This window comes from Lethenteron reissneri, chromosome 10 (genome assembly GCF_015708825.2).
Source record: "Lethenteron reissneri isolate LAM-NWPU_2019-01 chromosome 10, ASM1570882v1, whole genome shotgun sequence".
NCBI classification, from domain to species: Eukaryota; Metazoa; Chordata; class Hyperoartia; order Petromyzontiformes; family Petromyzontidae; genus Lethenteron; species Lethenteron reissneri.
In genome coordinates, this window is record NC_083788.1 from 4,337,959 (window position 1) to 4,364,696 (window position 26,738).

General features: G+C 51.8%; 1 protein-coding gene across 1 annotated transcript in view; it reads right to left on the reverse strand.

Moving 5' to 3' along the window:
- ADA (adenosine deaminase) overlaps positions 1-26,400 on the reverse strand; it is a 64,450-nt gene extending 38,050 nt beyond the window's left edge. The window contains 2 exon segments of the mRNA XM_061549328.1: positions 23,628-23,685; positions 25,497-26,400. Of these exon segments, the coding sequence (XP_061405312.1) occupies positions 23,628-23,675 (48 nt within the window). The 5' untranslated portion in view covers positions 23,676-23,685; positions 25,497-26,400.
- Positions 26,401-26,738: the final 338 nt, after the last annotated feature.

A 26,738-nucleotide genomic window follows, 5' to 3' on the forward strand; every position in this document is an offset into this window, starting at 1 on the left:
GACCCCATCAGAGACTGGGTCTATCACTCCATTGTCTAGAGACCCCATCAGAGACTCGGTCTGTCACTCCATTGTCTAGAGACTCCATCAGAGACTGGGTCTATCACTCCATTGTCTAGAGACTCCATCAGAGACTGGGTCTATCACTCCATTGTCTAGAGACCTCAACAGAGACTCGGTCTGTCACTCCATTGTCTAGAGACTCCATCAGAGACTGGGTCTATCACTCCATTGTCTAGAGACTCCATCAGAGACTGGGTCTATCACTCCATTGTCTAGAGACCCCATCAGAGACTCGGTCTGTCACTCCATTGTCTAGAGACTCCATCAGAGACTGGGTCTATCACTCCATTGTCTAGAGACTCCATCAGAGACTGGGTCTATCACTCCATTGTCTAGAGACCTCAACAGAGACTCGGTCTGTCACTCCATTGTCTAGAGACTCCATCAGAGACTGGGTCTGTCACTCCATTGTCTAGAGACTCCATCAGAGACTCGGTCTGTCACTCCATTGTCTAGAGACTCCATCAGAGACTGGGTCTGTCACTCCATTGTCTAGAGACTCCCATCAGAGACTGGGTCTGTCACTCCATTGTCTAGAGACCCAATCAGAGACTGGGTCTGTCACTCCATTGTCTAGAGACCCCCATCAGAGACTGAGCCTGTCACTCCATTGTCTAGAGACTCCTATCAGAGACTGGGTCTGTCACTCTATTGTCTAGAGACTCCATCAGAGACTGGGTCTGTCACTCCATTGTCTAGAGACTCCATCAGAGACTCGGTCTGTCACTCCATTGTCTAGAGACTCCATCATAGACTCGGTCTGTCACTCCATTGTCTAGAGACTCCATCAGAGACTGGGTCTGTCACTCCATTGTCTAGAGACTCCATCAGAGACTGGGTCTATCACTCCATTGTCTAGAGACCCCATCAGAGACTCGGTCTGTCACTCCATTGTCTAGAGACTCCATCATAGACTCGGTCTGTCACTCCATTGTCTAGAGACTCCATCAGAGACTGGGTCTGTCACTCCATTGTCTAGAGACTCCATCAGAGACTGGGTCTGTTACTCTATTGTCTAGAGACTCCATCAGAGACTGGGTCTGTCACTCCATTGTCTAGAGACTCCATCAGAGACTGGGTCTGTCACTCCATTGTCTAGAGACTCCATCAGAGACTGGGTCTGTCACTCCATTGTCTAGAGACCCCCATCAGAGACTCGGTCTGTCACTCCATTGTCTAGAGACTCCATCAGAGACTGGGTCTTTCACTCCATTGTCTAGAGACTCCATCAGAGACTGGGTCTGTCACTCCATTGTCTAGAGACTCCATCAGAGACTGGGTCTGTCACTCCATTGTCTAGAGACCCCCATCAGAGACTCGGTCTGTCACTCCATTGTCTAGAGACTCCCATCAGAGACTGGGTCTGTCACTCTATTGTCTAGAGACTCCATCAGAGACTGGGTCTTTCACTCCATTGTCTAGAGACTCCATCAGAGACTCGGTCTGTCACTCTATTGTCTAGCGACCCACATCATAGACTGGGTCTGTCACTCTATTGTCTAGAGACTCCATCAGAGACTGGGTCTTTCACTCCATTGTCTAGAGACTCCATCAGAGACTGGGTCTGTCACTCCATTGTCTAGAGACTCCCATCAGAGACTGGGTCTGTCACTCCATTGTCTAGAGACCCCCATCAGAGACTCGGTCTGTCACTCCATTGTCTAGAGACTCCATCAGAGACTGGGTCTTTCACTCCATTGTCTAGAGACTCCATCAGAGACTCGGTCTGTCACTCTATTGTCTAGCGACCCACATCATAGACTGGGTCTGTCACTCCATTGTCTAGAGACCCCCATCAGAGACTGGGTCTGTCACTCCATTGTCTAGAGACCCCCATCAGAGACTCGGTCTGTCACTCTATTGTGTAGAGACCCCCATCAGAGACTGGGTCTGTCACTCCATTGTCTAGAGACCCCCATCAGAGACTCGGTCTGTCACTCCATTGTCTAGAGACTCCATCAGAGACTCGGTCTGTCACTCCATTGTCTAGAGACTCCCATCAGAGACTCGGTCTGTCACTCCATTGTCTAGAGACTCCCATCAGAGACTCGGTCTGTCACTCCATTGTCTAGAGACTCCCATCAGAGACTCGGTCTGTCACTCCATTGTCTAGAGACTCCATCAGATACTGGGTCTGTCACTCCATTGTCTAGAGACCTCATCAAAGACTGGGTCTGTCACTCCATTGTGTAGAGACCTCATCAGAGACTGGGTCTGTCACTCCATTGTCTAGAGACCCCCATCAGAGACTCGGTCTGTCACTCCATTGTCTAGAGACTCCATCATAGACTCGGTCTGTCACTCCATTGTCTAGAGACTCCATCAGAGACTGGGTCTGTCACTCCATTGTCTAGAGACTCCATCAGAGACTGGGTCTATCACTCCATTGTCTAGAGACCCCCATCAGAGACTCGGTCTGTCACTCCATTGTCTAGAGACTCCCATCATAGACTCGGTCTGTCACTCCATTGTCTAGAGACCCCCATCAGAGACTCGGTCTGTCACTCCATTGTCTAGAGACTCCCATCAGAGACTGGGTCTGTCACTCTATTGTCTAGAGACTCCCATCAGAGACTGGGTCTGTCACTCCATTGTCTAGAGACTCCATCAGAGACTGGGTCTGTCACTCCATTGTCTAGAGACTCCATCAGAGACTGGGTCTGTCACTCCATTGTCTAGAGACTCCATCAGAGACTGGGTCTGTCACTCCATTGTCTAGAGACCCCCATCAGAGACTGGGTCTGTCACTCTATTGTCTAGAGACTCCCATCAGAGACTGGGTCTGTCACTCCATTGTCTAGAGACCCCCATCAGAGACTCGGTCTGTCACTCCATTGTCTAGAGACCTCATCAGAGACTGGGTCTGTCACTCCATTGTCTAGAGACTCCCATCATAGACTCGGTCTGTCACTCCATTGTCTAGAGACTCCATCAGAGACTCGGTCTGTCACTCCATTGTCTAGAGACCCCCATCAGAGACTGGGTCTGTCACTCCATTGTCTAGAGACTCCATCATAGACTCGGTCTGTCACTCCATTGTCTAGAGACTCCATCAGAGACTGGGTCTATCACTCCATTGTCTAGAGACCCCATCAGAGACTCGGTCTGTCACTCCATTGTCTAGAGACTCCATCAGAGACTGGGTCTGTCACTCCATTGTCTAGAGACTCCATCAGAGACTGGGTCTGTTACTCTATTGTCTAGAGACCTCATCAGAGACTGGGTCTGTCACTCTATTGTCTAGAGACTCCCATCATAGACTGGGTCTGTCACTCCATTGTCTAGAGACTCCCATCAGAGACTCGGTCTGTCACTCCATTGTCTAGAGACTCCATCAGAGACTGGGTCTGTCACTCCATTGTCTAGAGACTCCATCAGAGACTGGGTCTGTCACTCCATTGTCTAGAGACTCCATCAGAGACTGGGTCTGTCACTCCATTGTCTAGAGACTCCCATCAGAGACTGGGTCTGTCACTCCATTGTCTAGAGACTCCATCAGAGACTCGGTCTGTCACTCCATTGTCTAGAGACTCCATCAGAGACTGGGTCTGTCACTCCATTGTCTAGAGACCCCATCAGAGACTCGGTCTGTCACTCCATTGTCTAGAGACTCCATCAGAGACTGGGTCTGTCACTCCATTGTCTAGAGACTCCCATCAGAGACTGGGTCTGTCACTCCATTGTCTAGAGACTCCATCAGAGACTGGGTCTGTCACTCCATTGTCTAGAGACTCCCATCAGAGACTGGGTCTGTCACTCCATTGTCTAGAGACTCCATCAGAGACTCGGTCTGTCACTCCATTGTCTAGAGACTCCCATCAGAGACTGGGTCTGTCACTCCATTGTCTAGAGACTCCATCAGAGACTGGGTCTGTCACTCCATTGTCTAGAGACTCCCATCATAGACTCGGTCTGTCACTCCATTGTCTAGAGACTCCCATCATAGACTCGGTCTGTCACTCCATTGTCTAGAGACCCCCATCATAGACTGGGTCTGTCACTCCATTGTGTAGAGACCTCATCAGAGACTGGGTCTGTCACTCCATTGTCTAGAGACCCCCATCAGAGACTCGGTCTGTCACTCCATTGTCTAGAGACTCCATCAGAGACTGGGTCTGTCACTCCATTGTCTAGAGACTCCCATCAGAGACTGGGTCTGTCACTCTATTGTCTAGAGACTCCATCAGAGACTGGGTCTTTCACTCCATTGTCTAGAGACTCCATCAGAGACTGGGTCTGTCACTCCATTGTCTAGAGACTCCCATCAGAGACTGGGTCTGTCACTCTATTGTCTAGAGACTCCATCAGAGACTGGGTCTGTCACTCCATTGTCTAGAGACTCCCATCATAGACTCGGTCTGTCACTCCATTGTCTAGAGACTCCATCAGAGACTGGGTCTGTCACTCCATTGTCTAGAGACTCCCATCATAGACTCGGTCTGTCACTCCATTGTCTAGAGACTCCCATCATAGACTCGGTCTGTCACTCTATTGTCTAGAGACTCCCATCAGAGACTGGGTCTGTCACTCCATTGTCTAGAGACTCCATCAGAGACTGGGTCTGTCACTCCATTGTCTAGAGACTCCATCATAGACTCGGTCTGTCACTCTATTGTCTAGAGACTCCCATCAGAGACTGGGTCTGTCACTCCATTGTCTAGAGACTCCCATCATAGACTCGGTCTGTCACTCCATTGTCTAGAGACTCCCATCAGAGACTGGGTCTGTCACTCCATTGTCTAGAGACTCCATCAGAGACTGGGTCTGTCACTCCATTGTCTAGAGACTCCCATCAGAGACTGGGTCTGTCACTCTATTGTCTAGAGACTCCCATCAGAGACTGGGTCTGTCACTCCATTGTCTAGAGACTCCCATCATAGACTCGGTCTGTCACTCCATTGTCTAGAGACCCCCATCAGAGACTCGGTCTGTCACTCCATTGTCTAGAGACTCCATCAGAGACTGGGTCTGTCACTCCATTGTCTAGAGACCCCATCAGAGACTGGGTCTGTCACTCTATTGTCTAGAGACTCCATCAGAGACTCGGTCTGTCACTCCATTGTCTAGAGACCCCATCAGAGACTGGGTCTGTCACTCTATTGTCTAGAGACTTCATCAGAGACTGGGTCTGTCACTCCATTGTCTAGAGACCCCCATCAGAGACTGAGCCTGTCACTCCATTGTCTAGAGACTCCTATCAGAGACTGGGTCTGTCACTCTATTGTCTAGAGACCCCATCAGAGACTGGGTCTGTCACTCCATTGTCTAGAGACCCCCATCAGAGACTGGGTCTGTCACTCTATTGTCTAGAGACTCCCATCAGAGACTCGGTCTGTCACTCCATTGTTTAGAGACTCCATCAGATACTGGGTCTGTCACTCTATTGTCTAGAGACCCCATCAGAGACTGGGTCTGTCACTCCATTGTCCAGAGACTCCATCAGATACTGGGTCTGTCACTCCATTGTCTAGAGACCTCATCAGATACTGGGTCTGTCACTCCATTGTCTAGAGACTCCCATCATAGACTGGGTCTGTCACTCCATTGTCTAGAGACTCCCATCAGAGACTCGGTCTGTCACTCCATTGTCTAGAGACTCCATCAGAGACTGGGTCTGTCACTCCATTGTCTAGAGACTCCATCATAGACTGGGTCTGTTACTCCATTGTCTAGAGACCCTCATCAGAGACTGTGTCTGTCACTCTATTGTCTAGAGACTCCCATCATAGACTGGGTCTGTCACTCCATTGTCTAGAGACTCCCATCAGAGACTGGGTCTGTCACTCCATTGTCTAGAGACTCCCATCATAGACTGGGTCTGTCACTCTATTGTCTAGAGACTCCCATCATAGACTCGGTCTGTCACTCCATTGTTTAGAGACTCCCATCATAGACTCGGTCTGTCACTCCATTGTCTAGAGACCTCAACAGAGACTCGGTCTGTCACTCTATTGTCTAGAGACTCCATCAGAGACTCGGTCTGTCACTCCATTGTCTAGAGACTCACATCATAGACTCTGTCTGTCACTCCATTGTCTAGAGACTCACATCATAGACTCGGTCTGTCACTCCATTGTCTAGAGACTCACATCATAGACTCGGTCTGTCACTCTATTGTCTAGAGACTCCCATCAGAGACTCGGTCTGTCACTCCATTGTCTAGAGACTCACATCATAGACTCGGTCTGTCACTCCATTGTCTTGAGACCCCCATCATAGACTGGGTCTGTCACTCCATTGTCTAGAGACTCCATCAGAGACTCGGTCTGTCACTCTATCATTCTCTCGGGACCTCATCAGGGCTCAATGTGTCAACCTGCGAGTGTAAATACTGTGATCACGAATTTAGTTTTGTTTGCCTCGACCTCCGTACAGTATCCACTGTATTCTTTACAATCTGATAACTGATAGCGGTCGTGGAATTGTGGCTTTTGACAGAAACTAAAAAATGTATATGGACATCCACTTCCTCTCCGCTAGCTCCCACACAGCATGTTGACGTAACGCCTACACACTTAATGCACGTGCTTGTTTGCGAGCACCTATTAATGCCTCCTGGTGGTGGAGTTGTGGCCGGTGCGATGCAGGCCCGGGGCGCCATGTTGTGCGAGATGTTAACTCCCTCGCCTGGTCTACAGGAGGACGTGGGTTCGATCCCGACCCTGACGTCTGCTGTATATTTCGAGTTTGCGTGTCCATCTCTCTCATCATCATCACGTTGTCTAGGAGATGTTAACTACGTCGCCTGGTATACAGGAGGTCGTGGGTTCGATCCTGACGCCTGCTGCTGTATATTTGGAGTGTGCGTATCTCTCTCTCTTTCTCATCCAGTGGTCGCGTGGATTTTTCTCCGTATTCCTCCACTTTTGCCCCTCCACATTCAGAAGCAACGTGAAGCGTTTAAGAGTATGTGGCTGCTGCTATACATCTCCCACGTGACGATAAGCCACTTCGTTGAGCTATCGTTTGTCATAGCCAGGTCGCTTCTGTAAAAGGGCTATACAGCTCAGAGGGCCTTACCTGGTAACATTTAACAAAAAAAATAAGAACTGGTTTTACCCTTTCTGGCAATAAAACAGGAGGTGTTCAAACATGAAACATTTTGGAAGGAATCAAGTCTGCATTAACCACACAGTACTTGTGGTGAACATGCAAACATGTTTTGATCATTAATGTAATAAAAGGACTCAGACACTTCTCTCTGACTCCGTGTCCTTTATTTGGGGTTCGCGTTCTCCTTCCCACACGGCACTCCTCCTGAGACTCTCTCCCTGGCAGCCCCACATCTGCCTTCGCTCCCGTAGCCTTCCACGCTCCTGCAGCTCCGCTGCAGGCTCTTGGTACAGCCCTCTGGCTGCTCCCCCAGCAGCTCCATCTCTGCTCCCTGTTCCTCCGTGCGTGGCGATCTCGCCACCTCCCAATGTCAGCCCTTCGTGGCCTCTATGGCTATCTCGCCATTTCCTACCTCAGCCCTTCGTGGCCTCTGTGGCTATCTCGCCATTTCCTACCTCAGCCCTTCGTGGCCTCTGTGGCTATCTCGCCATCTCCTACCTCAGCCCTTCGTGGCCTCTGTGGCTATCTCGCCACTTCCTACCTCAGCCCTTCGTGGCCTCTGTGGCTATCTCGCCACTTCCTACCTCAGCCCTTCGTGGCCTCTGTGGCTATCTCGCCACTTCCTACCTCAGCCCTTCGTGGCCTCTGTGGCTATCTCGCCACTTCCTACCTCAGCCCTTCGTGGCCTCTGTGGCTATCTCGCCACTTCCTACCTCAGCCCTTCGTGGCCTCTGTGGCTATCTCGCCACTTCCTACCTCAGCCCTTCGTGGCCTCTGTGGCTATCTCGCCACTTCCTACCTCAGCCCTTCGTGGCCTCTGTGGCTATCTCGCCACTTCCTACCTCAGCCCTTCGTGGCCTCTGTGGCTATCTCGCCATCTCCAACCTCAATCCTCCACTCTCTCTTCCACCCCGCTGGCTGGCGCCGTCATGAGCCCCTCAGCCACCAGGCTGAGGCACGGCGACCACCCAACGTGTTCACCACCCTTCACTCCCCCGACTGACCCAGATAGCTTCCTGTCTCCCCGCTATAACTTCTCCCCCACGTCACCCTGACTCCTCCCTCTTGGATCGTCATATCCGCCCCGCCCATTTACGCCCGCATTACATTAATATGCGTATTGTCCTTGAAACTGATTTGCCTACACCAGAGGCAGGCAGCCTTCTTCATGGCCCAGTCTCATCACCACCAGTGTCAGACCAGAGAACGACGCCATTAGGCGAACAGCACAAAGACAATGCCACACTTTATTTCATTTAACTTTGATTAATTTAAATTTTTTACCTACGTGACTTTACCGAAAAACCTAAGAATATAACAATGCCACACGTATCGGAGCATTTATAGCTCGGGGTGAGCAGCGATAGAGAGGGTAAAACCTCTGCTTATTTTTCATATTTTTACATTGATTTTTTTTTAAAAAAAGGTCCCATGATAACAAAAAGGTCCCATAATCAATGTTTGTTTGTTTGTTTAAATAAAAAGGTCCACCTCAAATTTGAGAGTGGCGGGGGGGGGGGGGGGGTTGTGACCTTGTGACCTCAGGGTCCCCACCACGGCTGCCGTGGCACCCTGACCTCGCTTCGTTTTGTTTCTCGTTCCCGTTCCTGTGGACAGGAATAGAACCGAGAACCCTCCTCCCCGGGGTTGCTGGGACCGCAAGGGGCCGCTTGATAATCTCAACTAAAAAAGCTCAACTTTTAATTTTTATCTTACCAGGTTAAGCCCCCCCCCGAACCCAACTGAGCTACTTAGCTATTTTTTTTCCCAGAAGCCACCTGGCCATCATCACAAAGGACAGCTCAGCGACATGGAAAGCAGCAACCCAAGCACCACTGCCGATGACGTCAACGCGATCTTGAACAACGTCAACACACACACACAGAGAGAGAGGCCTCCTTGCCTTTTACAACCACCGGGCAGCCTCACGAGCAAATTCCACATTCCTCTAACAACCCCCTCCCCTTACCCCCCCCCCCCCCCCCATTGCCAAGGAATGGAACGCGAGGGGACGCATCCACGGAGTAGACGGAGCGAGTTTGTGTCGGTGGCTTCGGTGGAGGAGGTGGACGCCTTCATCCAGCAGTAGACTGACCATGGCCGATGACTATTTGACTATATTGTTTTTTTTAGTTGTACGCCTTTTGGCGTCATCTGGTCCAACACCAATGGAGACTAGGCTCTAAGGAAAGCTGTCTCGGGTGTGGACCAATCAAATTCAAGGGCAGTGCATATCATTACCATCATCAGAGTTGTTTCTTTTTGTTTGCATTTTGACTGCTTGTGTTGCGGTTATTGCAAACATGATGCCTTGTATAAAGGTGTCAGTTTTGTACCAGTTTAAAGGGTAAAAACCTACTACTATTTTGTTTTGTTTTAGCAGGCAAGGCCCACTGAGCTGGCCACAGATGGCAGGTTCAACGAGGTGGTCTCATCACGTGGAAATGTACAGCAGCCAAACACTCGAAACGCGTGATGTCGATTGAAAATGTGGGGGGGGAAACCGGAGGACCCGGAGAAAAATCCACACGACCACAGGGATAGAGAGAGACACACACAAACTATAAATATACAGCAGCAGGCGTCAAGGTCGGGATGGTACCCACCACCTCCTGTATACCAGGCGAGGTAGTTAACATCTCCTAGCCACCGTGATGATGATGATGATAGAGAGACACGCAAACTCCAAATATACAGCAGCAGGCGTCAGGGTCGGGATAGAACCCACCACCTCCTGTATACCGGGCGAGGTAGTTAACATCTCCTATGTTCGGGTACGGTACGGGTAGGGAAACGGGTACCCGTACCCAGCCGGGTATGGGTACGGGTACCTATTTGCGACCCTGGTGCGGCCGGGTACGGGTAAGGAATCAAAACCCGTTTGCGACCTCTGCGCACCGCCCTCGGTCTCGACCACCGGCCGTCATTAGCACGGTAGGCTCCGCACGGCGCCATAGAAGTTCCACGTACGCGCACGTACGCGCACGTACAAGTCGCCACCTCTTCCATCCGCGACGCGTCCCTCCCGAAGGCCCGCTTCGAGATCGTTCGCAGGCGACGCGATGTCGCGGTCGAACTGTGCACGCCCGTTTGCCTAACCCGTCGGGGACGATCTGTTCCGCGTGTCCCCGGTGCCACGCGTGTCCCCGGTGCCACGCGTGTCCCCGGTGCCACGCGTGTCCCCGGTGCCACGCGTGTCCCCGGTGCCACGCGTGTCGCCGGTGCCACGCGTGTCGCCGGTGCCACGCGTGTCCCTGGTGCCACGCGTGTCGCTGGTGCCACGCGTGTCGCTGGTGCCACGCGTGTCCCCGGTGTCACGCGTGTCCCCGGTGTCACGCGTGTCCCCGGTGCCACGCGTGTCCCCGGTGTCACGCGTGTCCCCGGTGCCACGCGTGTCCCCGGTGCCACGCGTGTCCCCGGTGCCACGCGTGTCCCCGGTGCCACGCGTGTCCCCGGTGCCACGCGTGTCCCCGGTGCCACGCGTGTCCCCGGTGCCACGCGTGTCCCCGGTGTCACGCGTGTCCCCGGTGCCACGCGTGTCTCCGTTACGCGGAAAGGGGACAGTGGAACGCGTGGGTCGGGGCAGTCCAAGGATCGCCTGGACACTGATCCCTCGCTGTTCACGAACTCATCGCGTCCGCGATGATGGCTGTCCGCGAATCGCCCCCTGCAACTATCGACGACTGCTGCGTCAAGAGAGGAAGCAAGTGACGAGAGAGAGTGATGATAGAGTGATGAGATAAAGGGATGATGTTCACGTATCTAATAGCTTATTCACGTATTTATTCACGGTAATTGATTAAAAAGGGTTCGGTTTTCGTAGGCCATTATCACTATCCGCGAAACGTCCCATAACGCGAGCATCTCCGGAACGTATCCCCCTTTAAATAACGAGGGGATACGAATTATACTGTCACACAGCAACGGGCAAAGACAAAGATCCCCCGTATAGCCTCCAACAGCCTATTGGGGCAAGAGCTGTCAGCCTTTGCCTCCCCCCCCCCCCCCCCGCAGTGTCGATGTTCACACGCCCCCACATCAGGTACTCATTTGAGGCTGAGACGACCTCATGGAGGCTCAGGACCGGTTTCAAATATTCGCCGTCACCAGTGTTGGCCGTGAGCGGGAACTGAACTTGGGACGCCGGGTTCACAGCGCAGTGGCGCTAACCGCCGCGCCACCGCTCCCCGCACGCCAACAACCAGCAAACGCCACCGCTGCCACCACCAGCAGCAGCAGCAGTCAGCCCGAGATAACCTCGAGATAAACCGAGCCGCTCAATTCACTTCCTGATGAAGCTCCCAGCACGCGGCGCGAAACGTCGGACGCCCGTGCCCAACAGCTGTATCCTGGTGGGACGAATGGGCTACCCCACTCAGCTACCCCACTCAGCTACTCCACTCAGCTACCCCAACACACCACGCTGTATCTTGGTGGAGCGAATGGACTACCCCACTCAGCTACCCCACTCAGCTACCCCAACACACCACTCTGTATCTTGGTGGAGCGAGTGGGCTACCCCACTCAGCTACCCCACTCAGCTACCCCAATACACCACGCTGTATCTTGGTGGAGCGAGTGGGCTACCCCACTCAGCTACCCCAATACACCACGCTGTATCTTGGTGGAGCGAATGGACTACCCCACTCAGCTACCCCACTCAGCTACCCCAACACACCACGCTGTATCTTGGTGGAGCGAGTGGACTACCCCACTCAGCTACCCCACTCAGCTACCCCAATACACCACTCTGTATCTTGGTGGAGCGAGTGGGCTACCCCACTCAGCTACCCCACTCAGCTACCCAACTCAGCTACCCCAATACACCACGCTGTATCTTGGTGGAGCGAATGGGCTACCCCACTCAGCTACCCCACTCAGCTACCGCAACACACCACTCTGTATCTTGGTGGAACGAGTGGACTACCCCACTCAGCTACCCCAACACAACCACGCTGTATCCTGGTGGAAGTAATCTGATTACCCAAGTAATACGATCACTATTGCAATGTAATCTCATTACTCAAGTACTGTAATCCGACCATCCATGTAGTCAGATTACCACGGTAATGTAGCCCGATTACTCACGTAATCCGATTACTGCTACAATGTAATCCGCTTGGTCGGTTAGTCTGATCACGCATGTAATCCGATTACGATTAGTCGAGTTATCCGGTCAATCAATCAATCCGTGTAGTCCGACCTGCCGATCATCGACACCCGGGGCTGGTGCAGGACGCGCGTCACCGCCGGGAGGAACTCCGACGGGCGTAAGGTCGAGAGTATCAGAGCATTGATTTGGACTGCAGAAGGAATCCGATGAGCTATGAAGCTTCGATTTAAAGCTTCCGTGACTGCAGGGACAACAACAGCAACAAAAAGGCTCGAAGCTTTCGAAATGTGGCTGTATCGAAGAATGCTGAAAATCCCATGGACAGCCAAAACCACCAATACACAAGTACTGCAAGATATGGGCACTGACAGGCAACTGCTGAAGACCATCGTTAGCAGGAAGTGTTACTGCCTAGGCCACATTGCCCGAAACGACCACAAATACCAGCTATTAAAGCAAATCCTGGAAGGAAAAATCGAAGGGAAAAAAATTAACCCGTAAAAACAAAGTTTTTCACTATAAATCCTTTATATGTGTGGCATCGGGGCAGCTAGAGTCCTCTCGTCCTCTGGCTTGAGATGGCTGCCACCTATGGGTCAGATGATTGTCTGGCAGCATTAAACAATTGGTAATTAAATATTTAGAAAAATTTCCCTAAACAGTGTAAAAATTTAGGAATTTTTTTTTCACGAAAATGCATTGTCACGCACAACGAGTCTGTGTGCAAAATGTCAGCTCGATTGGATCACGGGAAGTGGGTTAAAAAACAACCGAAAGATTTGCACGGTCCTAAGCAAGCAAGCGAACTTAATATAAAGGATTTAAAAACGACCAGGACGGCCAAAAACGACATGGCTCAGTAACATCAAAACATGGCTACAATTAACAACAGCAGCACAAACTCTACACGCCGTGCTAGACCGGGACCAATATCATCGTGAAGTCGCACACGCCGTTAGGCAGCACTCAAGAAGAAGAAGACTGCAGGGATTCATCTTCTTGGTTCTTTCGGTTAAAGTCACGTAGAATGGAAATAATAAAATAATTACATTTAAATTAAACATAATAAAATAATTCTCACGACGTTTCGGCCACAACGCAAGCAGCCGTCCTCAGGTGAAGACCAGGTCTGTCGAGGAAACAGACCTGCTTGCGTTGTGGCCGAAACGTCGTGAGAATAATTTTCTTATGTTTTATTGTAATTATTGTATTATTTCCATTCTACGTGACTTTACCGAAAGAACCAAGAAGGTGAGGAAGCTCTTTATTTTCTTCTTCTACAGATGTCCAGTAGGGGCACGGGGTCAGAACGATGCGACAACACAATTTTGACTCAAAACTTTTCAGTAAAGTCACGGAGATAAAAAAAATAATTATAATGAAAATAAAATGAAGACAAATATCACTACGTTTCGATCGCAACATAAGCGGTCGTCATCAGGAAAAAGGAGGTCAGCCTTTAAAGGCAAACTGTTGGCAACTATTGGCATTGTTGCTGCATTGGCATTGTTGCCAAGAAGATGAATCCCTGCAGTCACGAAAGCTTTAAATCGAAATTGAATGTTTATAAAGGTTTGGAGATGGTCGTAGCAGCAATGCCAATGCAGCAGCAATGCCAGTGCAGCAGCAATGCCAATGCAGCAGCAATGCCAATGTAGCAGCAATGTCAATGTAGCAACAACGCCAATGCAGCAGCAATGCCAATGCAGCAACAATGCCAATGCAGCAACAATGCCAATGTAGCAGCAATGCCAATGCAGCAGCAATGCCAATGTAGCAGCAATGTCAATGTAGCAGCAATGTCAATGTAGCAACAATGCCAATTCAGCAGCAATGCCAATGTAGCAGCAATGTCAATGCAGCAGCAATGCCAATGTAGCAGCAATGTCAATGTAGCAGCAATGTCAATGTAGCAACAATGCCAATTCAGCAGCAATGCCAGTGCAGCAGCAATGCCAGTGCAGCAGCAATGTCAATGTAGCAACAACACCAATGCAGCAGCAACGCCAATGCAGCAACAATGCCAATGTAGCAGCAATGCCAATGCAGCAACAATGTCAATGTAGCAACAATGCCAGTGCAGCAGCAATGCCAATGCAGCAACAATGTCAATGCAGCAACAATGCCAGTGCAGCAGCAATACCAATGCAGCAACAATGCCAATGCAGCAACAATGCCAATGCAGCAGCAATGCCAGTGCAGCAGCAATGCCAGTGCAGCAGCAATGCCAATGCAGCAACAATGCCAATGCAGCAACAATGCCAATGCAGCAACAATGCCAGTGCAGCAGCAATGCCAATGCAGCAACAATGCCAATGCAGCAACAATGCCAATGCAGCAACAATGCCAATGCAGCAACAATGCCAATGCAGCAACAATGCCAATGTAGCAACAACGCCAATGCAGCAACAATGCCAATGCAGCAACAATGCCAGTGCAGCAGCAATGCCAGTGCAGCAGCAATGCCAATGCAGCAACAATGCCAATGCAGCAGCAACGATGCCAATGCAGTAACAATGCCAATGCAGCAGCAGCAATGCCAATGCAGCAGCAATGTCAATGTAGCAACAATGCCAATGCAGCAACAACGCCAATGCAGCAGAAACGCCAATGCAGCAATCAATGTCAATGTAGCAACAATGCCAATGCAGCAGCAATGCCAATGTAGCAGCAATGTCAATGTAGCAACAACGCCAATGTAGCAGCAATGCCAATGCAGCAACAATACCAATGCAGCAGCAATGCCAATGCAGCAGCAATGCCAATGCAGAAGCAATGTCAATGCAGCAGCAGTGCCAATGTAGCAGCAGCAATGCCAATGCAGCAGCAATGCCAATGCAGCAACAATGACAATGCAGCAGCAGTGCCAATGTAGCAGCAGCAATGCCAATGCAGCAGCAATGCCAATGCAGCAACAATGCCAATGTAGCAGCAATGCCAATGCAGCAGCAATGCCAATGCAGCGGCAATGCCAATGAATCAACAACGCCAATGCAGCAGCAATGCCAATGCATCAACAATGCCAATGTAGCAGCAATGCCAATGCAGCAGCAATGCCAATGCAGCAGCAATGCCAATGCAGCGGCAATGCCAATGCAGCAAAGGGGCCGCCCCGCTCCCCACACACCACACTGCTGACGGTGGAGGTTGACTGACAATAAAACCCAAGTGAAGTCGTGACTTGGGAGATGGAGCGATGAAATCCGTCCGTGCGGAATGTTGCATCGCAGGATCAGCAAGGGGTTGCCGGCTGGGGGGGGGGTGGGGGCTTCATCCAGCAGCGGATTGACCATGGCTGCTGCTACTGCTGTTGATGATGATGCTGATGATGTGGAGAGATTGACGTCGGTCTGTTGTTAAACAAAATAAACCCCGAACTCTCCATCGAGTTCAGAGAGAGAGAGAGAGTTCAGAGAAAGTTGAAAGGGAGTTGACAGAGAGAGGGGGAGAGCGGAAGACACCGGGAGGAGGTTTGGAATCTGAACTTAATCAACCCCTGGGCCGGAGACTGCATGGGGTGTGTGTGTGTCAGAGCATCGGTATGTGTGTGCGTATGTGTGTCAAGGAATCTGTGTGTGTGTCAGAGAATCGGTGTGTGTGTTAGAGAATCGGTGTGTGTGTTAGATAATCGGTGTGTGTGTATGTGTGTGTGTCAGGGAATCAGTGTGAGTGTGTATGTGTGTTAGAGAATCGGTGTGTGTGTGTATGTGTGTGTGTCAGGGAATCTGTGTGTATGTGTGTTAGAGAATCGGTGTGTGTATGTGTGTGTGTCAGGGAATCAGTGTGAGTGTGTATGTGTGTTAGAGAATCGGTGTGTGTGTGTATGTGTGTGTGTCAGGGAATCTGTGTGTATGTGTGTTAGATAATCGGTGTGTGTGTATGTGTGTGTGTCAGGGAATCAGTGTGAGTGTGTATGTGTGTTAGAGAATCGGTGTGTGTGTATGTGTGTGTGTCAGGGAATCAGTGTGAGTGTGTATGTGTGTGTGTGTCAGGGAATCAGTGTGAGTGTGTATGTGTGTAGGTGGGAGCGGTAGTGTAGCGGTTAGCGCGCTGCGTTATAAAGCCGGCGACCCGAGTTCGATTCCCGCTCACGGCCAACATCAGTGACGATTATGTGAACCGGTCCTGGGCCTCCCCTAGGTCGACTCAGCCTCAAATTTGTACCTGGTGTGGTGTGGAAACATCGCCACCGGGGAGACAAAGGCGGCCGAGAGTGGTGCTGGCCACCCACCCCCCCCCCTCGTGTGTCGTGCCGGCCTTCATAGGTGCTCGCTAACAGCACTTTCCCCAACAGCCTTTTAAAGGCTACACGGGGGATCTTTGTCTTTGTGTGTGTGTATGTGTGTGTGTATGTGTGTGTATGCATGTATGTATGCGTGTATGTGTGTGTGTATGTGTGTGTGTATGTGTGTGTGTATGTGTGTGTGTATGTGTGTGTATGTATGTGTGTGTATGTACGTCCATGTGTGTGTATGTACGTCCGTGTGTGTGTGTATGTATGTGTGTGTATGTACGTCCTTGTGTGTGAGTTCACCATAATCACTTCCTCTCCCTCGAGAGTAACCCCAACGCTTTTCCTCTCTGCCCCCCCCCCCCCACATATTTCCACCATCTACTCACTCACCACTACGCTCACCACCCCCTCCTCACCACTCACGCAACTTTAGGAAAGTTTCAACGTTTCCCGAAAGCAACTTTGATTGCAAGCAGTGCCCGATTATCCCAGAAGCACAAGTAGCTACACGTGTAGTAGCTACACGTGTAGTGGCTACACGTGTAGTGGCTACACGTGTAGTGGCAACACGTGTAGTAGCTACACCACGTGTAGTAGCTACACGTGTAGTAGCTACACGTGTAGTAGCTACGGGCCCCGAACTTTCAAGGGCTAAATGCTTTCAAGCTATCGAATCCGGTTCAGTGATTCTGCACTTGCTCTATTACTATAGTACTATACCGCCCTTCAACTTTTATGAACGGCTGGGTGTTTCAGGTTAGCGATTTCTCGTATTATCTGGCTGTATACTATGAAAATTAGACAATTTTTAAATATTAACGTTATTTCTTTTCTTGGTTCTTTCGGTAAAGTCACGTAGAAGGGAAATAATAAAATAATAAAAATAAAACATTATAAAAATATTCTATTTTTATATTATTTTATTGTTTCCCTTCTCCGTGACTTTACCGAAAGAACCAAGAAGATGAATCCCTGCAGTCACGAAATCTTTCAATCGAAAGTTTTACTTATTTATTTAGGGCCCCCTTTATAACATAACATATATGCTAGAGGCCCCGCACTAACTTCATCCCGCACTGATTCAGTTCCCATACGGGCATCAATCGCCTCCTTCATCACCCCACTATCGCTGCCCACCCTGTGGAACGGGACCCGCGTTCCTTCTTCACGGGAACTCTTTCACGCACTTGAGGTCACAAACGACACCACAGAGACAAAGATCCCACCACCACCGTATAGCCTCAACGGACTGTTGGGGCAAGTGCCGAGAGTGAGTAGCAGCGCCTGTGAAGGTCCTTGGCACGGCACACGAGGGGGTAGGTTGCCAGCACCACCACGCCCGACCGCCTTTGTCTCCCCGTTGTGTGTGTTCACTGTGTGTGTGGGGGGGGGGGGAGGCGGTAGCGTGGCGGTTAGCGCGCTGCGCTACGAACCCGGCGACCCGAGTTCGATACCCGCTCGCGGTCCTGGGCCTCCCCTAGGTCGACTTAGCCTCAAACGAGTACCTGGTGCGATGTGTAGACATCGCCACGAGGGAGACAAAGACGGCCGGGGCGTGATGCTGGCCACCCTACCACCCCCTCCGTGTGCCGTGCCGGCCTTCATAGGTGCTAACAGCACTTGCCCCAAAAGTCTGTTAAGGCGAAACGGGGCATCTTTGTTTGTGTGTGTGAAGAAGTCTGGACGAACCGGTACTTTGAGATGAGCGTGGGGGTTTGGGTCACGATATCGGCAGCATCCTCGATAAACCGCGAAGAGGGAAGTTTAAGATCGCCTGACCGAGTTGTTTTTTTGGTCACGTATCTCACACAAAGCACACAGTGCGCTAACCACTGCGCCACCGCTCCCCCCACCGTACACACACACAGAGAAAGCCCCTTCACCAGACTGCCGGGGCAAGCGTTGTTAGCGAGCAACAAACGGCACACGAGGGGGTGGCCAGCACCACGCCCCGATCGCCTCTGTCTCCCCGCAGTGGCGATGTTTACTACACGCCGCGTGCACTCATTTGAGGCTGAGCCGACCCAGGGGAGGCCCAGAACCGGTTGGGACATTCGCCGCAGGTGTTGACGGCCGAATCGAACTCTGTTGGCCGAGTTCGCATCGCGTAACACAACGACAAAGGTGCCCCGTGTAGCCTTAACAGATTTTTGGGGCAAGTGCTGTTAGCACACGAGAGTGGCCAGCACCACGCCCGGCCGCCTTTGTCTTCCTAGTGGAGATGTCTTCACACCGCACCGGGGTGCTCATTTGAGACTGAGTCGACCTTGGGGTGGCCCAGGACCCGTTCAGATAATCGTCACCGGTGTTGGCCGTGAGCGGGAATCGAACTCTGTTGGCCGAGTTCGCAGCGCAGCGTAGCGCTAACCGCTGCACCGCCGCTCCCCACCGAGCAAACGTGGCACTCCCACACACACAAACACAACACTCACCCACCCCACACCACAACTCCCCTCCACCAAACACGCACCGTGTTTGCTTTCGGCAAATTGTGAGCAGCATCTGGCACCGTCCGCCCACTAGGTCGACTCGGCATCGACAGCATCAGCGACGGCTCGTAACGCGTGCTTGTTGCAGCCCATGAACGAGCGTGGGCAGACAGACACGAGTTGCTGCTACAGCCCATGAACGAGCGTAGGCAACGTGCTAACCACTACTCCACCGCTCCCCTACGACACCACCACAGCCAGCTCTCACGATCCACCAAATTGAATCCACTCCACCCAGCAGCAACCCCACACGCGAGCTGATTTCATCGCTCCATCTCCTCCAGGCGGACGTGCATCCCGCAGTGGATAGACCCCACCCCACCCACCCGAGCCCCCCCCCACCCCCTACCCGCCCGCCAGGCCCCCCCACCCACCCGGCCCCCCCACTTGGTCGCGTATTGCCAGGTACGTCAACCACCACCTCCAGCCCCCCTCTCAACTCCCTCGGTGGCGCGTGTGCAGTGGGGCCAAGCAGACACGCAGAGACACGGGGCGACACGCGGACGCGGGGACACGGAGACACGCAGTTAGTTGGGAAAATTCTTGTCGTGAATGTTGCCAGCGCCACTGATTGATGAGATCATAACCGACGAGGGAAATCTCACTCGGCTACAACGCGTTCCCAACCAGCCACCCCACCGACCCACCCAGCCACCCACCCACCCAGCCACCCACCCCACCCAGCCACCACCCACCCCACCCAGCCACCCACCCACCCCACCCAGCCACCCACCCACCCCACCCAGCCACCCACCCACCCCACCCAGCCACCCACCCACCCCACCCAGCCACCCACCCACCCCACCCAGCCACCCACCCACCCCACCCAACCCACCCCACCCAGCCACCCACCCACCCCACCCAGCCACCCACCCACCCCACCCAGCCACCCACCCCCCACCCACCACCCCACCCAGCCACCCACCCACCCACCAAGCCACCCACCCACCAAGCCACCCCACCTCACCCAGCCACCCACCTCACCCAGCCACCCACCCACCCAGCCACTCAGCCAAATGACTCAACTAAATTGGCACGTTTTAGGAAAATAATAAAATAAATAAAAATAAAACAATAAAACCACAGCAAGAAAATGGTCAAACGACTCAACTAAATTGGCACGATTGGAACCTCAATCAACTTCAAGGACAGTGCATACATTATCAGAGTTATGTTTTTTGTTTGCGTTATGACTGCAGGTATTGTGGCCTATTCAAACATGACTCCTTGTAAGAAAAAAGGTGTCAGTTTTGTTTCCAGATAGAAGGGTAAAAAAACAATAATCATAATTTGGCACGTTTAAGAGATATAATACAAATAAATAAAAATAAAACAATAAAACCACAGCAAGAAAATGTTCTTGCTGTGGTTTTCACACCTGATGATGAGTGCTTGTGTTTCTCTCTCTGCTTGTGTGTCTGTGTGTGTGTCTCCGTGTCTGTGTTTTGTCTTTCTCTCTGCTTGTGTGTCTGTCTGTGTGTCTGTGTTGTGTGTCTCTCTCTGTGTCTCTGTGTGTGTCTCTCTCTGGTTGTGTGTCTGTGTGTGTGTCTCCGTGTCTGTGTTTAGTCTCTCTCTCTGTTTGTGTGTCTGTCTGTGTGTCTCCGTGTCTATGTTATCTCTCTCTCTGCTTTTGTGTCTCCGTGTCTGTGTCTCTCTCTCTCTGCTTGTGTGTCTGTGTGTGTGTCTCCGTGTCCGTGTTTTGTCTCTCTCTCAAGTTTAGCAATCTTTGGAAGAACGTTAATCAACCAGGTGGGGTATTTTCTACCCACGTGACTTTACCGAAAGAACCAAAGAGTATGGATCCCTGCAGTCGCGAAAGCTCCAAATCAAGTTTGAGGACATCGGCGGGTCGCAAGTGCACCAGTCGCTGGATGTGGCTACTCACCACCTGATAGACCCTCACCAGATACTCACCACTACTCAGCACTCACCATCACCACAATTCTGCCCATATATTGCCACTGCACCGCGAAATGCAAACGCCTTGTGACGCCACAGCGCCGGTGAGCATTCAAAACATCGAAAGCTTCGCGCGCCCAAAACCATTTGATTTTGCAATGCGCATAAGTCCATCAGCAGGGGACACGGGGTTTAAAATGTTGCGATCTGCATGAGAGCGGTTTCTGTTCGACTCCGCGAGGAGATACAAAGGCGATCGAGTGCTTTCCAACGAGCACCACTGCATCCACCCACAATTGCACCACCAGCAGCAGCAATTCACCACCGCACTACCCCACCACCACCACGTGCATCAACACATCACTTCCACCACCACGACACACAAAGACAAAAGATTCCACGTGCAGCCTGTAACAACAGACTGCTGGGGCAGGTTGAGCAGCAGCAGCAGCAGCGTCTGTGAAGGCTGCAGGCACTGTGGCACACGAGGGGGTGGGTGGCCAACACCACGCCCGACCGCCTTTGTCTCCCCAGTGGCGATGTTTACACACCGCTCCAGGTACTCATTTAAGGCTGAGTCGACCTAGGGGAGGCCCAGAGCCGATTTAGATTAACGTCGCTGGTGTTTGTGGCCGTGAGCGGGACTCGAACCCGGGTTTCCGGGTTCGTAGCTCAGCGTAGCGCTAACCGCTGCACCACCGTTCCCCACACACACACACAGACATCACACACACACACAGACATCACATACACACACAGACATCACACACATACACAGACATCTCACACACACACAGACATTACACACACAGACATCTCACACACACACAGACATCTCACACACACACAGACATTACACACACAGACATCTCACACACACACAGACATCTCACAGCTCACACACACACAGACATTACACACACAGACATCTCACACGCACACAGACATTACACACACAGACATCTCACACACACACAGACATTACACACACAGACATCTCACACACACACACAGAGACATCACACACACACAGACATCTCACACACACACAGACATCACACACACACACAGACATCTCACACACACACAGACATCTCACACATACATCCACACACACAGACATCACACACACACACAGACATCTCACACACACACATCTCACACACAGACATTTCACACACACAGAGACATCACACACACACACAGACATCACACACACACACAGACATTACACACACAGACATCACACACACACAGACATCTCACACACACACATCTAACACACACACACACATCTCACACACACACACACAATCTCTCACACACACACACATCACACACACAGACATCACACACACAGACATCACACACACACACAGACATCTCACACACACACACATCTCACACACACACATCTCACACACACACACATCTCACACACATCTCAAACACATCTCACACACACACACATCTCACACACACAGACATCTCACACACACACAGACATCACACACACATCTCACACACAGACATACATCTCACACACACATCTCACACACACAGACATCTCACACACACACACATCTCACACACACACACACAATCTCTCACACACACATCAAACCCACACACACGTCTCACACACAGACATACATCTCACACACACACCTCACACACACACACATCTCACACACACACATCTCACACACACACAGACATCTCACACACACACATCAAACACACACACATATATGTGTGTGTGTGTAGCACCGCGCGATAACCGCTACATTACCGCTCCCAACCCACTCATCACCACCACCAATACAGTACACCAATGCATCACAAGCATCACCACCACCGCCAATACACCATCACCACTACTACTACTACACCACTACACCATCACCACTACTACTACACCAGCACCAATACACCATCACCACTACTACTACACCACCACCAATACACCACCACTACTACTACACCACCACCAATACACCATCACCACTACTACTACACCACCACCAATACACCACCACTACTACTATTACACCACCACCACTAATACACCATCACCACTACTACTACACCACCAATACACCATCACCACCACTACTACACCACCAATACACCATCACCACTACTACTACTACACCACCAATACACCAGTGGGTAGTGAGTGGGTAGTGAGTGGGTGGTGAGTGAGTGGGTGGGTGGTGAGTGGGTGGTGAGTGGTGAGTGAGTAGTGAGTGAGTGGGTAGTGAGTGGGTGGTGAGTGAGTGGGTGGTTAGTGGGTGGTGAGTGAGTGAGTGGGTAGTGAGTGGTGAGTGAGTGGTTAGTGATTGGGTGGGTAGTGAGTGGTGAGTGAGTGAGTGGGTAGTGAGTGGTGAGTGAGTGGGTGGTGAGTGAGTGGGTGGGTAGTGAGTGGGTGGTGAGTGGGTGGGTGGGTAGTGAGTGGGTAGTGGGTGGTGAGTGAGTGGTGAGTGGGTGGTGAGTGAGTGGGTGGTGAGTGAGTGGGTGGTGAGTGGGTGGGTAGTGAGTGGGTAGTGGGTGGTGAGTGAGTGGTGAGTGGGTGGTGAGCGAGTGGGTGGGTAGTGAGTGGTGAGTGGGTGGTGAGTAGTGAGTGAGCGGGTGGTGAGTGGGTGGTGAGTGGTGAGTAAGTGAGTGAGTGGGTAGTGAGTGTGTGGTGAGTGTGTGGTGAGTGAGTGGTGAGTGAGTAAGTGGTGAGTGAGTGAGTGAGTGGTGAGTGGGTGGGTGGTGAGTGCGGCCGCCTCACTCGGGATTTGGAGAAGTCGCTGACTCCGTTCACGAACTTGGAGGCCATGGGCCCGACTCTGGAGCGGCAACACGCGGAGTGGAGCGGGGGGAGTGGGAGAGAGTGGGGGGGGAGACGTGTGTGTGAGAGTGAGAGAGTGTGTGTTGTGTGAGCTGTGTGTGTGAGAGAGTGAGAGAGTGTGTGTGTGAGCTGTGTGTGTGAGAGAGTGAGAGAGTGTGTGTTGTGTGAGCTGTGTGTGTGAGAGAGTGTTGTGTGTAAGAGAGTGAGAGAGTGTGTGTGTGAGCTGTGTGTGTGTGAGAGTGAGAGCGTGTGTGTTGTGTGAGCTGTGTGTGTGAGAGAGTGTTGTGTGTGTGTGAGCCCTATGTATGTGTGAGAGTGTGTGTGTGTGAGAGTGTGTGAGTGTGAGCTGTGCGTGTGTGTGTGAGCTGTGTGTGAGAGAGCTGAGTGTGTGTGTGAGTGTGTGAGTGAGAGCTGAGTGTGTGTGTGAGCTGCTGCTGCAAGAGAGCGCTGTGAGTGTGTGTGAGAGAGTTGTGTGAGAGTGAAAGAGTTGTGTGTGTGAGCCCTGTGTGTGTGTGAGAGAGTGTGTGTGTGAGCTGTGTGTGTGAGAGAGCGTGTTTGTGAGCTGCTGCTGCAAGGGAGCGCTGTGAGTGTGAGCTGTGCGTGTGTGAGTTGTGTGTGTGTGTGAGAGAGTTGTGTGTGTGTAAGCTGTGTGTGAGAGTTGTGTGTTAGTGTGTGAGCTGTGTGTGAGTGAGAGCTGAGTGTGTTTGTGAGCTGCTGCTGCAAGGGAGCGCTGTGAGTGTGAGCTGTGCGTGTGTGAGCTGTGTGTGTGTGTGAGAGTTGTGTGTGTGTGTGAGAGTTGTGTGTGTGTGTGAGAGAGCTGTGAGTGTGTGTTTGTGTGTGAGTGTGAGCTGTGTGTGAGTACTGAATGTGTGAGAGCGCTGTGTGTGTTGTGTGTGTGTGTATTTGAGAGAGCTGAATGTGTAAGCGAGCTGAGTGTGTGAGAGTGAGAGAGTGTGTGTGTGTGAGCTGTGTGTGTGTGTGAGCTGTGTGTGTGTGTACGCTGGCGAGCTGAGTGTGTGAGAGCTGTGTGTGTGTGTGAGCTGTGTGTGTGGGAGCTGTGTGTGTGTACGCTGGCGAGGTGAGTGTGTGTGAGTGAGAGCTGAGTGTGTGTACGATGGAGAGCTGAGTTTGTGTGGACGAGGGAGTTGTGTGTGTGTGTGAGAGAGGCGTGTGTGTGTGTGAGAGATGTCTGTGTGTGTGTGAGAGGGACAGAGACGTGGGTGTTTGTGTGAGATGTCTGTGTGTGTAAGATGTCTGTGTGTGAGAGTGTGTTTGTGAGGGTGTATGTGTGAGAGGGACAGAAACGTGGGTGTTTGTGTGAGATGTCTGTGTGTGTGTGTGTGTGATGTCTGTGTGTGAGATGTCTGTGTGTGTGTGAGACAGAGAGTGTGTGTGTGTGAGAGAGAGTGTGTATGTGAGACAGAGAGTGTGTGTGTGTGAGAGTGTGTCTGTGTGTGTGAGATGTCTGTGTGTGTGAGAGAGAGTGTGTGTGTGAGAGGGACAGAGACGTGGGTGTGTGAGAGATGTCTGTGTGTGTGTGAGGTGTCTGTGTGTGTGAGAGTGTGTGTGTGTGTGTGTGAAAGAGAGAGTGTGTGTGAGACAGAGAGAGTGTGTGTGTGTGATGTCTGTGTGTGTGAGAGTGTGTGAGATGTCTGTGTGTGAGATGTCTGTGTGTGAGAGTGTTTGTGTGAGAGATGTCTGTGTGTGAGAGAGACGTGTGAGATGTCTGTGTGTGTGATGTGTGTGTGAGAGATGTCTGTGTGTGAGAGTGTGTGTGTGAGAGTGAGAGGAGACAGCGAGTAGGGGTACCTCTGCGTCGCGCTGTGGGAGTGAGTGAGTGAGGGGGAGTTCGCCGGGCGACGGAGCGGGGTGCGGGGCGACGCCTGAAGGAGGAGCCCGGCCGAACCGACCTCAGCAGTTCGCTCCAACTCGGCAGAGTTCAAGCCACTCGGCGACGCGAACGGACGTGGGACAGCGTTGCGTGTGCCTCTGTGTGTGTGTCTGTGTGCGTGTGTCTCTGTGTGTGTGTCTGTGTGTGTGTGTCTCTGTGTGTGTACGTGTGTTTGTGTCTGTGTGTGTGTGTGCGTGTGTGTCTGTGCGTGTGTCTGTGTGTGTATTTGTGTCTGTGTGTGTGTGCGTGTGTCTGTGCGTGTGTGTCTGTGTGTGTCTGTGTGTCTGTGCGTGTGTCTGTGCGTGTGTGTGCGTGCGTGTGTGTTTCTGTGTGTGTCTGTGTGTGTGTGTCTCGCTAACAGCACTTGCCCCTACAGTCTATTAAGGCTATACGGGGGATCTTTATCTTTATCTGTGTGGTGTGTCTGCGTGTGTGCGCACCGGGGGGAGCGGTAGTGTGGTGGTTAGCGCTACGCTGCGCTACGAAACTGGCGACCCGGGTTCGATTCCCGCTCACGGCCAACACCGGTGACAATTGTCTGAACCGGTCCTGGGCCACCCCTAGGTCGACTCAGCCTCAAATGAGTACCTGGTGCGGTGTGCAAACATCGCCACTGGCGAGACAAAGGCGGTCGGTCGTGGTGCTGGCCACCCACCCCCTCGTGTGCCGTTCCGGCCTTTATAGGTGCTCGCTAACAGCACTTGCCCCTACAGTCTGTTGAGGCTATACGGGGGGGATTTTTATCCTTGTTATCTTTGCGTGCGCGCCGTGTTTAAGCGCACCTCCGATTGTCAAGGTCGGCTTCGTACGGCGCGAAAGAAGTTTCCACGTGGGGCCAACGGCGAGGCAACCGTCAGTCACCTCGTGCGGTGGCCGTCAAGCGCCGGGTCGCGTGACGGCGGTGCGAGCTCCACGCTACGTCGGTTTCGCTTTGTGCGCTCCTGGTTTTTTTTGGAACGCATCTACTACCGCGTAAAGCGAAGCAAACCTGTGGCTGCGCGCGCGTGTGTGTGTGTGTAAGCCTCGGCAAGGTAAGGTAATTTACCCTTTTTACCGGGTAAGGGTAAGGTAAAAGTGTCGACATGCCAAGGGGTAAGGGTAAAGGGTAGGGTAAAGGTAAGCTCGTTGCTTTTTAGCTTTTAACTTACCTTGCTAAAGAG